Consider the following 13,650-nt stretch of genomic DNA (forward strand, 5'->3'; position numbering starts at 1 on the left):
GATGAACGATGTGGAGTTGTAGAGCCATCTGTGAAAATGTGCGTTGCGGCTGCGTATTCTTTGTGCATATATTCTAAAGCTATCTGATAAGTCGCTGCTTGCGGCATTTTCTTTTTCGAACTGATTCCAGGTATGTATGGTACGATTTCCAGTGGGGACAGTGTCCATGGTGGAATGTTTCGCGGCATAATTCGTGACGCCTGAGCAGGAATCGAAATAGATATGCTTCCGACGGCCTGCCCAAAGCTGGATGTAGCACGGGTTCTGGAAATATCCTTTAAAAAGTGATTCTTCGTATGAATGACGTGGCGGAGGTGTATCCGAAGTGTCTCCTGCGAACATAGCACTTCCAGAGGCAGGCATCCGGCTTCTGCTACAGTCCCTGAGCGGGACGACCCCTTCGGAGGCCAAGACATACGCGAAGGCAGTTGTTTCGTGCTGCCTCGAGTTTTCTCTTGCTTGTGGGAGACACTTTGTGCAGGATCGGGAGGTAATATCGTAGTGTTCCGTCGACGTAGGCCTTATGGAGGAGCACCATTGATCGACAGTTGCTGCCCCACTGTGATCCGGCTAAAAATCGGAATACGTGCGACGCCGAGGAAATCTTCTCACTCAGTTTTTTCACTTGGGGCGACCATGTGAGGTTCCTATCGATCGTCACTCCAAGAAACCTTTGCGTCTTGACGTATGGAAGGGCGCGACCACCCAACACTAGTCGGTATTTTTCCATTCGCCTCCGCGTGAAAGCCATGGCAACGCTTTTGTCGGGGGACAATTTCAGACCCCTTGGATTTAGGTAGGCCGATATATTTGCTAGCGCTCTCTGGAGGCGTTGTTGGGTGGTACTGCGGGAACGCGCCGCACTCCAAATGCAGATGTCGTCCGCATACAGTGTGATTTTGACGCCAGGGGGCAGGTTTCTTTTCAGGTGGATGAGGACTAAATTAAATAATATCGGGCTTAACACAGCTCCTTGTGGCACTCCCTTCTCGACGGCATAAAGCGCTGTGGGGCCCTCCGGGGTACACATGAAAAGTTGGCGTGCTTGAAGATAGTCTGCAATCCATGCGTAGAGCCGTCCTCCAAGACCAAGAGTTTCCAAAGCGTCAAGTATCGCTGTATGATAGACCGAATCATATGCTGCCTGAATGTCTAAAAATAATGCAGTAGGTATGTTTCCAGAGACCAATTCCTCTTCAAGTGATGAAACCAAGGCAATGACATTATCAATTGCGGATCTATTTTGCCGGAAGCCATTCATTTCCTCCGGGTAAACTTTTGCAGTTTCCAGGAACCAATTTAGTCGTTTGTAGATCATTTTTTCGAATAGCTTCCCTACGCAGCTAAGCAGAGATATGGGTCTGAAGGAGGCGTAATTCGTTGGCTGCTTTGATGGTTTCAATATCGGAATGACTTTCGCAAGCTTCCATTCCGTAGGAACCTCCCCAGTTATCCATGAGGCGTTGTAGTACTCCAGAAGGCGTAGGCGAGATGTGTGGCATAGTTTTGCGAGCGCTTCATAACTCACGCCGTCATGGCCAGGTGATGATCGCTTGTTTACGTCGCTGATTGCTGCCGTGAGCTCTTCGATGGTGAATGGTAATTCTAAGTCAGGAAGGGTAGCTCGAGGTGGACTAGGCTGACGATTTGCAATTTGCCGCAAAGGTTGTGCCCCGTTGGAAAGGAGCCTGCAGTACTGCTCTGCCACCTCTTTCAGGGATGCGCGTTCATGTAATGAGAGGGCGATAAAAGGATAAAGCTGTTGCGGCTCTTTGCGAATGCCTCTGACGACTCGCCAGATTTTGCTCAGCGGTTGTCGTATGTCCAGTGTCCCACAAAAGTCCCTCCACCTTTTTCGGTCCAGTTTGGTGAGGTAACGTCGTATATGCCTTTGTGCCCGTCGACAAGATCTGAGGTCTTCGATATTCTTAGTACGTAGAGCCTTCCTTTCGGCACGCCTTCGAATGGCACATAACCTTTCAAATTCCTCGTCGTTTGTTGGTACATTGCAATGCTTAGTGGCAGAGCGGGTACTTTGTTTGAGGCAATGAGCTATTGTCGGTATTATTTCTGTATTTGTAGTCGAGGCTGTGATTCCTTTGTCTACGGCTGCTGTGTAAGCTTCCCAGTCTACCGACTTCAGTTTCACTTTTCTGGGCGACGTCCGAAAATCAAGGGCAGAGATTAGGATCGGGTAGTGATCACTACCTCGAGTCTCGAAATCTGTACACCATCCGAACATCGGGGCCACTTGACTTGATTCGAATGTGATGTCAATGCAGCTAACAGTCGTCGGATTTTTCAGGTACGTTATGCTGCCATCGTTCAAGGGCTCTATATTGTATTTTGCAAAAAGCTTCGCCAGCTTGGCACCCCGACCACATGTATGTGAACTGCCCCAGATCTCGTTATGTGCGTTGAAATCGCCACAAATAATATGTGGCGACTGAGTGTTTGTCAACAAGTTTTCCAATCTGGTCACGTCGAAAGGTGATCCTGGTTCCAAGTAAACGCCGATTAGGGTAAACACTTTGGATGCAATCACTGTGGTTGCGCAAATATATTCGTTCTTGTCATGTGGTGTTACGTCAATCGCAGAGGCAGGTATGTCGTTGCGAAATCCAACGAGCAGTCGGCTAATTCCATTTTGTCGCCTTGAATGATGAAAATAATACCCCTTTATCCTAAAGTGCTCGTTGACGCGAGACTCGGAAATGACTAAAAAAGGGAATCGGTACACTCGCGTAAGATGCTTAAAGTCTGCTAACTTCGAGCGCAATCCGCGAGCGTTCCACTGGAATATAGTACATGTGCGGAAGTGTTTGTTGGTGGACACCGCTTGTGAGACCATTGTTGGCGAAGCCATCGTTGCTACTGTGAAGAATCACGGCTTTGCGCCGTGAAAGAAGACGACACTAGCGGTTCCAAAGCCAGGATGGCCTCTACTTCAGGGATGCTCTTAAACGATGGGCTGGCACGGAGAATAGCCTTGAGTGCGGCGAACATCATGGGAATCAGCACACTTGATATCTCATTTGTAGTGCTACCATCTAACGACCTTTCTTGGTTCTTCCTGTTCTTCTGCTGCGACCTTGAGGACACTTGTTGCTGTCGTGGGGTTGAGGTTATATCACTTGAGGGTATTGATGGATTCGTTGCAGTTGAAGGCCTTTGCTGGTTTTCTTTCACGACTGAGGCGTAGGACTTTTTCAAAGTCGTGTCGCTGCGCTGCACCGTGTCGTGTTGCTTTTGGTTTGTAGATGTATACATCACATCCGGATTCGGTGGTGGTTCTCGTCGTTTCCGTACTTTTCCTTGGATTTGCTCCATAGTCCGTGCAAGAGTGGCTGATTTCTTTTTAGGACACCCTCCGTATGACGCAGCATGCTCAGCTCCACAGTTTGCACACCGAGGCTGGGAACGTGACGTGCACTCCTTATGCGTATGTGGACCAGCGCATATCTTGCAGCGGATGGGGCCTTTACAATATTTCGCTATATGTCTGTGTCTTTGACATCTGAAACATTGAGTAGCAGACCCCATGTATTCCGTCACGGGATAACTGCAGAATCCAAGCGACACTCGGTTTGGTAAAGGGGCGTCCTTAGCGAATTCCAGGATGACCGAGCGTCTTCGGGTTTCCGTTACTACGCCATCTTCGTTAGGGACGTAGAAAACTTGCCTTTTAGCAGATATGACGCCTTGTTCGCTCAAATACTCCTTGAGGTTGTCATCTGAGTACTCAACAGGAACGTCCTGTATCCTCCCGTACGTGGCAGAGTAGGAGTATGGAACTCGAGCTTCTACAGGAATGCCCGATAGATCTGTCACTGTGAGGAGACGATTGGCTGCGGGAAGTGTAGAGACTGTCACCATGAGGCTTCCATCCTTGTTGAGACGGTGGCTGAGTATCTTTTCTTGGGCTGTTGTCACGACCGCAGAAGCCAGAAGATTCGGGTTTACTCTCCATAAGCTGCTGTCAGGCTGAGTTGGCTTGAATATAACAGGAACACCTGCGGCTCTTTTCTTTTTGTAAGAGACAACAGTGAAGGCTGTCTGATCCATCCCTTCGTTGTCTCCTGCAGATTCTCTTGTGTCGATGTCATCTTCACGTAGCCTCTTCCTTGCTTGTTCATCTTCTCCGTGGTCTACAGAAGCAACGTGCTGACCTGATTGCTGATTGCTTGCGACGGATGCCATCAGAGCATCACGAAGGGCGGCCGACGGCGGAGGCTCGCTTCGCTGCTTCGGTCCGGTGCGCTTCGGGAGCCGCTTGCTGTGCTTCTCTCGCAGGACGGTGACCCCCAGACCGGCGTTTGGTGAAAGAGGTGCACAAAGAGTAAAAATGAGCTCTACACTTGCTAAAAAAGACTTAAAATTACAGACGGGCGTTCGGAACCGAGCCTATCACTCGTCGTCTTCGTCTTCTATGCAGTAAGGCTTCACTTAATGTTAATTACGTGCCCTATCTATGCAGTAAGGCTTCACTTAATGTTAATTACGTGCCCTATCTATAAACGCTAGGCTAACTGGAAAATAAAAGGTTGCTGCTTCGAGCCAGAATATTGACTCTGGCTGAGCCTTGATATCAGTATTGCTCAAACTTTTTGACCGCTCGCAGATTAATTAGTTTGCTCTGCTAGTGTAAACGCTAGGTTAACTGGAAAATTAAAGCTAGTTGTTTCGCGGCAAAGTATTGAATTTGGCTGAGCACTGATGTCGGGATCGCTCAAACTTTTTTCCAGGACGTTCAGGTTTCATCCTAAAAAAACCAGCGAGTGACACAAAGGCAAATCTGTGAGGAGGAAGCCGTCGTTTTAAGTGCATAAAATCATGCAGATCCAATTGAAACGTCGGAATCGACAAGCTTTCGTGAAACGCCTACAAGATTCTATGCAACGAATGACGCGACAGTTGCTGTCAATGTGCTCACGCGGGTTTCGCTACTTTGTGAAGCTCGGGCATCCTCTGTCCTTTAAGTACTTCTTTACGCTGAATGCTGATACCGTATAAATTTACACATAGTACAGAATCGCACTGTGATGGAAGCAGATACATATACCACCTAATATGGACATGTGCTGGTTTAAAATCGGAACGCTCGCGTCTCCTACTGCAAGTCGGCCTCCGCTACCGTGTGACAACCAGCTATGACCGCTGGATGCGTGACAACAGATTCCACGAAACACTGCTTCAAGTCATACACAACACAGGCCTCACAGCACACATATAACATGCATATACGCACCAATAATTATGCCTTAAGGGCAAGTCTTTATCACAATATAAAGAAAATGGCTGTGGCTTAGCTAAGGTTAAGCCCAGAATGCGAAGCAAACTAGCCTTTATTTTAGTTGTTGAACCACTGTTTAGCCTGGTGAACTGCTGTTGCTCGGCTATATTTGGTTCGGCTAGACGAAGAAACAACTCATGCAGGCGAGCGCACGAGCTGAGACCCGGCTATGTAGCTACGCGGCCGCAAGCGAGCGCACGAGTTGAGCCTCCGCTTTTGCAGCTGTTATGACGTCATATGGTGGCTACGCGGCCGCGCGCGGCGCAGCAAGCAAGAGCGTGGTTGTGCGGCTAGTATGCTTCGCATAAAAAAAAAAGAATCGCACAGCAGTGAAGTCGACGTGAAACCGTGCGTAAGGGTTCTTGAGGCCTTGAAGTCGGCGACGACGACGACGACGCTTTGACTCGCGTTTCGCGGACAGCGCGAGCTCGGCGCCACGCTCTGCCGCGCCCATCGAACGCGTCACCTGAGACCCTAACCTAACCTAACCTAACCTAACCTAACCTAACCTAACCTAACCTTGAGCTCCAGCTCCGGCTCGTCCAACTGGCTGAAGAGGCTGCTGGGACCCAAGACCTCCCAGCCTGCATCTGAGGCGGCGGCACTCGCCCCCTGACCTGCGTGTCGGGGGGTGGGTAGATCGCCTTTTCTGTTGGACGTTAAAGTTTACTCTATCTATCTCTCGGCTCGACGTCTGTTCGGCGCTTGCGTGTCTCTTCTGCCGTTGGAACGCGTTTCGGCACATCATTGCTGTGTTGAGAGTGGCAGCCCCCGTCAGGCCTCATCCACGCACCGTTCTTCACCTTCTTGTTGTTGTTGTCCCCCTTCAACATAGGTGCAGTGCCGCACCCACGAGGCCGGATTGGCCAACTTCTTTCGTTACGCTGCATCTTGTTCTGGTTCCCTAGTGAAATGGCGCAACCCACTCTGAGGGATCTCTCATGAAGCGGGCGCTGAAGGAACTGTTAGCACATTTTTCTGAATATACTGGGGGTGAAATGCACCGCCAGGGGCTGCCTAACGTCTTCGTCTTTATTGTTGGTATGCGTATCACAGTATTGAAATCACAATCACGATCAACACGCGGCAATCACGTGAAAGAAGTCGTTGGTTCGGTAAGAGATCCGCAAGCCTTTCATAATCAAACATGGCGAACATGCAGCGATCGTAAGAAAGAGCTACTCGGGGTTCGGGACGAGAGGGACCGCCAGAAAAGCGATCCCACGTTGTGTGTATGCACCATAGTATAGCAATCATCGTCATATGGAATACGTGGCGACGACGGGAAATAGGTAGTCGGCGTTGTCACGATGCTAGGCTTTCGGCTGTGGCCTATCATTGGTGCGCTTCAGCGACTACTGCAATCCAGTAAGGAAAATGAGTTCGTATGGCAAGGTTCTGTATTTTGCTGCATCGAGGTATCTGATAGCGGTAGCCTTGACTTATGCTTTCTTAACTCTTCGCTGCACAACATAAAAAATGATAGAAAGACATGGCGAGTCACCACGAGCAGAGAACATCTACCAGGACTAAATAAGTCAAATGCGCGGAATATACGGAGGTTCTTGCGAATCTCTTGATTGGTTTCACCTATTTGAGTTGAGTCTAAGTATGCCTGATTATTGACTTGCCGTTTGTTAAGTGTAAATGGTACGGTTTCACTTCCCAGTAATAAAGGGAAAAACATCGCTGCTGCGGCCTAATGCATACAGCATCGGGCTGCTGTGCTTGGGGGGCATAGGTTCGATTCGTGCCGCTTGACACTCTTCCTTTGTTTAACAGTGGGTAGGAATCTACTCCAGGGTAGGTAGGCGCCAATAGAAGTAAGCCCATCACCATCATCTACTCGACGAGGGAGTACGAATCTTCCAGCAGGGTGGGTAGGTTCTAATAGCAGTGAGCTTATCATCATCACCTACTCGGCGAATGAGTAGGAATCTGCCCCCCGAGTGGTCAGGTGCAAACAGAAGTAAGCTCATCATCACAATTTATTCTGCGGGTGAGTAGGAATCTACCCACAGAGTGGGTAGGTGCAAATAGCAATGAGCTCATCATGATACTCTAGTCGGCGAGTGAGTAGTAATCTACCCCATAGTTGGTAGGCTCTGTATAAGTAAGATCATCGCTATCATGTACACGGCGAGTCAGTAGTAATCTATTCCCGGAGTGGGTAGGTGCAAATAGAAGTAAGCTCATCATCATGCTTTACTCGGAGAGTGATTAGTAATCTAGCACCCTCCCCTCTCCGGGTGAGTAGATGCCAATAGAAGTAAGGTCACCATCATCTTCTACTCGGTAAGCGAGTAGGAATTTACCCCCAGATTGGGTAGATTTCATCAGAAGTAAGCTCATCATTATTATCTACTCGGCGAGAAGTACGGATCTACCCTCCTCCTCCCCCGAGTGGGTAAGTGACAATAGAAGTAAGCTCACCATCATCATCTACTCGGCAAGCGAGTAGGAATTTACCCCCGAGTGGGTAGATTTCATCAGAAGTAAGCTCATCATTATTATCTACTCGGCGAGAAGTAGGGATCTACCCTCCTCCTCCCCCGAGTGGGTAAGTGACAATAGAAGTAAGCTCACCATCATCATCTACTCGGCAAGCGAGTAGGAATTTACCCCCAGAGTGGGTAGATTTCATCAGAAGTAAGCTCATCATTATTATCTACTCGGCGAGAAGTACAGATCTACCCTCCTCCTCCCCCGAGTGGGTAAGTGACAATAGAAGTAAGCTCACCATCATCATCTACTCGGCAAGCGAGTAGGAATTTACCCCCAGAGTGGGTAGATTTCATCAGAAGTAAGCTCATCATTATTATCTACTCGGCGAGAAGTAGGGATCTACCCTCCTCCTCCCCCGAGTGGGTAAGTGACAATAGAAGTAAGCTCACCATCATCATCTACTCGGCAAGCGAGTAGGAATTTACCCCCGAGTGGGTAGATTTCATCAGAAGTAAGCTCATCATTATTATCTACTCGGCGAGAAGTAGGGATCTACCCTCCTCCTCCCCCGAGTGGGTAAGTGACAATAGAAGTAAGCTCACCATCATCATCTACTCGGCAAGCGAGTAGGAATTTACCCCCAGAGTGGGTAGATTTCATCAGAAGTAAGCTCATCATTATTATCTACTCGGCGAGAAGTACAGATCTACCCTCCTCCTCCCCCGAGTGGGTAAGTGACAATAGAAGTAAGCTCACCATCATCATCTACTCGGCAAGCGAGTAGGAATTTACCCCCAGAGTGGGTAGATTTCATCAGAAGTAAGCTCATCATTATTATCTACTCGGCGAGAAGTACAGATCTACCCTCCTCCTCCCCCGAGTGGGTAAGTGACAATAGAAGTAAGCTCACCATCATCATCTACTCGGCAAGCGATTAGGAATTTACCCCCGAGTGGGTAGATTTCGTCAGAAGTAAGCTCATCATTATCATCTACTCGGCGAGATGTAGGGATCTACCCTCCTCCTCCACCGAGTGGGTAAGTGACAATAGAAGTAAGCTCACCATCATCATCTACTCGGCAAGCGAGTAGGAATTTACCCCCGAGTGGGTAGATTTCATCAGAAGTAAGCTCATCATTATCATCTACTCGGCGAGAGAGTTGCGATCTACCCTCCTCCTCCCCCGAGTGGGTAAGTGACAACAGAAGTAAGCTCACCATTATCATCTAATAGGCAAATAAGTCGGAATTTACCCCCTGAGTGGGTAGATTTCTTCATTATCATCTGTTCGGAGAGTGATTAGTAATCTAGCACCCTCCCTCTTCGGGTGAGTAGGTGCCAATAGAAGTAAGGTCACCATCATCGTCCAGTTGGCAAGCGAGTAGAAATGTACCCCCAGAGTGTGTAGATTTCGTCAGAAATAAGCTCATCATTATCATCTACTCGGCGAGAGAGTAGGCATCTACCCTCCTTCTCCCACGAGTGGGTAAGTGACAATTGAAGTAAGCTAACCATCATCATCTACTAGGCAAGTGAGTATGAATTTACCCCCAGAGTGGATAGATTTCATCATAAGTAAGCTCATCATTACCATCTACTCGGCGAGGGAGTAGGGATTTACACTCCTCCTCCCCCGAGTGGGGAATTAAGCTATCCATCATCATCTACTCGGCAAGCGAGTAGGAATTTAGCCCCGAGTGGGTAGATTTCGTCAGAAGTAAGCTCATCATTGTCATCTACTCGGCGAAGGAGTAGGGATCTACCCTCCTCCTCCCCCGAGTGGGTAAGTGACAACAGAAGTAAGCTCAGCATCATCGTCTACTAGGGAAGTGAGTAGGAATTTACCCTCCAGGGTGGGTAGATTTCAAGATAAGTAGGCTGGTGGTTATCATCTACTTGCCGAATGAATAGGAATCTACCCTCAGAGTGGTTATATTTCAACAGAAGCAAGCTTATAGTGATCGTCATGTACTCGTCGAGTGAGTAGGAATCGACCTAACACGCCCCCCCCCCCCTCCCCGATTGGGTAGGTGCCTGTAGATGTAAGCTCATCCTCATCATCTACTCCGCCAGAACCCGACCAGCGGCCGCCCGAAGGGCCCCGTCGAAACTATAGGGTGGTAGGCAAAGAAGGCTTCACTTTAAAACACGTGATGTCATGGAAACAAGCTAACCTAATTTACGGCGATTTATGCAAACCGTGCTTCACTAGGACAGCGCCCACCTATAGCCTCTTATTTTGATTGTCGCCGACTGTAGTTAACCTAACAGCGTACTAACTTTGTCTGGTTGGTACATACGCTTGCTCTCATGATACTCGCCGCCATTGTACCGTTCTTAAGCGCTGTTCCTTCGCAAAACTAGTTAACCTCAGGTCCGCCTCTCTGACATTTCTCAAATGCGTTTCTCTCTCTCACGGCACACGATTTCACAGTTCGCTAACTAAACGAAAATAAATGCCCACAACTTTATCGGTAAGAGGGCAACTACTTTTTTTAACTTATTCCTTTTTTTGCACCTCTCTCCTCTTTCTCTCCCCTATTCACTTACCCACGCAGAGTAGCATGTCAGCGATGTCTATACGCCGGCTAAAATCTCTGCCTTTCATTAAAGGGTTCTCTCTCTCTCACACACACAAATAATATGCTGGCAACAGAAAGAAGGCTCTACCAACGAGCGATGTGGCGAAAATGTCGAGGAAGAGTTTGTGATATGCTGAAAAGAAGTGAGAGGGGGATGTGCTGGGAGCACGAGTTCTCATTTGTTTACAACCCTTTTAAGCGAGCATGGCACGCATGTGCTTTTTGCACATCTACATGCTGCCGCTGCTGCTAATTAAACACTGAAGATGACATTTTTTTCCTATCAGAAATCAATCTAGCTTATCAACAAGCGTAATGCCGTCCCCCCCCCCCCCAGCGCTTTTCCGAGGCACAAAATAAGATAATAAAATCATACGCTCTTTAAATAGAGCGGTGTGACATCGGTATGTCACCGGTGACGCACCGTACCACGCGAGCCTTAGTCATCGAGTAGATTTACGCAAAGCAATAGCGTCTCATTTCCCGCATACTTAGTTTTACTGGACATTATAAGCGAGGACCGTTTATGCGAGAGACACGTGGCAAAAGGTCGGACAGCTATAATTGCTCGGGAGCTCTTATCAAGTGTACGCGACGGATGCATTTGTCCACAGCACGCGTGACGGCACTACCGCTATCTCCCTTTGTCTCAGCCAAGAGACTGCAATTGCGCATGGCCGATTGACATCGAATTTGAACGCATCAGCTTAGTACAATCAAACTCGCAAACGTAGAGGCATACCGGCACACGTACCGAGGAATAACAGCGCTTACGATTGTGACACTGATCGACTACAGCACGCTACAAACATCCCCGCATTCCATAGATCTTCCATCGGAAAGGTAGACGCAGAAATGCCTTCGGGATGATTATGTCGCGGCCAAAACGATTACGCAAGCGGATAGGCGAGTAACGGCGGTAAAAACCTTTTTGTGCGCTTTTGTCGCACGACGCATAGTGACAGCGTTGGCCTTCCGCGATAATGACACGAGTCACAGTGTGAGACGCGCAGGCCTCCCGACATCTATACGAGGCGTTGCACAGACGAGCCCGTCACTGTTCTAGCTGCAACTCGCGCAGTCAGGTCCAATACACGAGCGTTAGTGCATCAGAAGTGACGGAGGACGCCTGGGAAAAAATTTCTGAATGACTCGTTTAATTTCCCATTCGTTTTGCACTTAGTCATTCGCTCGGAATCTGTGGCGCGCCTTCCCTAACGTAGGGTACGGCCATGCGGAGGGACTGATGATACGAAAAGAAGAACGGATAGCGGAAACGGATGCAAACAAGATTCGCTCGCTCACAGGACGCAGGCAGAGCTCTCGACTACATAGAGGCAGATCCGGCATGTATCTCGGCATAAGGAATCGGTCACCGTACGGCTCTCAGGTACTTTTATCTGCATTTATACCAGTGCCGGCTGTGATTACAGCAGGCTAGCAAAGCGTTTCCCTTTTACCGTTTGTTGATACCGTCGGCAGAAAGGGTGCATGGATCGAAGCAGCACATGGCCTTCTTAAACAACGAAATCCTAAACCACACAGCGACAAGGAAGCGCACTGAGCACGCATAGTCGTGGGATCGATTCCCCCGGCCGGCCGGGACACGCCCATGCACTTCTCGGCAGCGGAATTAAAAAAAAAAGGACAGCCGGGATAGATGGTTTTCATGGGATGACATGGACGAAGCTTCTCAGCCCGCTAGTGCCCTAACATGGCGACCGCGATGACGTCAGTGCACCATGTCATCACTTGTCCATTTATTTGCTCAACCTAGGACACGTCTGTCGTGCTGTCACGTTTCCTGTCTACGCAGCTTCTCGACGTGCCCCAAGACGGTATAGAAACGGTGGCGTTAATGCAAGCCGTCTGTACTGACGTCTGCAAGCCGTCTGAGTTCGGTCCATGTGAGATAAGCACAGGCGAGCAAACATAATGCGATGCCCTCCGCTTTGACGCACCGCATAGCAAACTGGTGAAGGGTACAACATTTGTACGCCGCATACAACGCTATTAAAGAATACATTAAGAAAAGCCCCAAGATGGCAAGGTGCCAATGAAAAGTTATTCCAGCTATACATTCTACAAATATCGACAGTGATAGCGCAGCTTTTCGTTGCGCTCGCCACATGTACGTGAAGGATTATCCCTAATTTGATCAAGACAACCGATAAGGCTGGCGTGCTAGCTGGCATCGATGGTTCTCAACTCTCGAGCGACGCTATTTGTAACACAGATTGCATAAATCTGCATTGCGATTAGCATACGGCTCGAATGACAGTCGCTTTTATAAACTGCTGCGAATGACGACACACACACACAAAAAAACATATGCTTGACAGGCGACACGTTCATCGCACTATTTGTAAGGCAGATCGCGCGTCTTTGCATCGCGGTATTCAGGCTCACATAAACCGCACCCGAGAGCTACGTACCGAAAGTGCGGTAAGCGCGACCGGCGACACGTTCGTAAAGTACATGTTGCAGTGAAGCAAGGTAACAAACAAATATCCGCCAGCAACTCTGTCCATCGTGCTAAATACACCTCGTGATTCGCGAGAAAACGCTCCCATACACACTTCAAAGTGTTCTTCAGCACCAATTCGAAAGGTGCGAACGGACCTAAGTGTCCGCTGCATTTGTTATCGAGTCATGTACCATTGAGGACAAAGTCTGATCGCGACTCACCGGCTTGTAGTTCGAGTCCCTCATCTTCAAAGCAGCTGTGGCTCGCGCAGCCAGACGAGATACTGGAGCATCAAATCCACAGGCCACGAAGAGGCGAGAGAATTGGCGTACGGACGACAGCTGCACCGCCCCGCTAACGGTCGTCGCCGAATGCCTGTGCGCGTGCTTGCGAGCGCTTGTCACGCCTGGGGCAGTTTCCACTGGCAGGTGGATTGACTGCGCTGGCTTGCACACTCCGATCGACGATGTCACAACGGAAACGGCGGTGTACCTTTCGGCCGTGTGCTTCGCGATGGACGACACTCCTCTTGTCACACGATATACAACGGACAAGCTGCGGAATAGAAATGCTACCAGCCGTAACGAGCTGTAATAGCATAGGCTCAGCGAGCTTGCCCCGATGCTCGATGTCTCGACAGCATAGTGGAATGTAAAACGAAGGTCGGCTGAACCTACCGAACTGCGCATGCGCTAGCGGCGATTGTTGCTGCTACACTCTTAAGCAAAATTACACCCTTTTGCCCACACAACGATAATCGTCATCTGTCTTGCCCGCATTTCCTTTCTTTAACGCGGCGAGCCCGGTACTTCCAAGTCACGAACAGCATGCCCATTATCAGCATTACAGAGCATGCTAGACAG

The 13,650-nt window shown here is 49.0% G+C and overlaps 1 protein-coding gene across 2 annotated transcripts in view; it reads right to left on the bottom strand.

Moving 5' to 3' along the window:
* The window catches only part of LOC139056179 (cationic amino acid transporter 4-like), a 184,298-nt gene that overhangs the window by 148,344 nt on the left and 22,304 nt on the right, over positions 1-13,650 (bottom strand). The window contains exon 1 of one of the 2 annotated variants that reach the window (XM_070534171.1): positions 13,009-13,395. The exons of the other annotated variant lie outside the window; for it this stretch is intronic. Coding sequence (XP_070390272.1) covers positions 13,009-13,032 — 24 coding nt within the window. The 5' untranslated portion in view covers positions 13,033-13,395. Of the gene's footprint in view, positions 1-13,008; positions 13,396-13,650 lie in introns of those variants that run through there. 2 annotated transcript variants of the gene reach the window in all.

This window comes from Dermacentor albipictus, chromosome 2, assembly GCF_038994185.2.
Source record: "Dermacentor albipictus isolate Rhodes 1998 colony chromosome 2, USDA_Dalb.pri_finalv2, whole genome shotgun sequence".
Classification (NCBI taxonomy): domain Eukaryota; kingdom Metazoa; phylum Arthropoda; class Arachnida; order Ixodida; family Ixodidae; genus Dermacentor; species Dermacentor albipictus.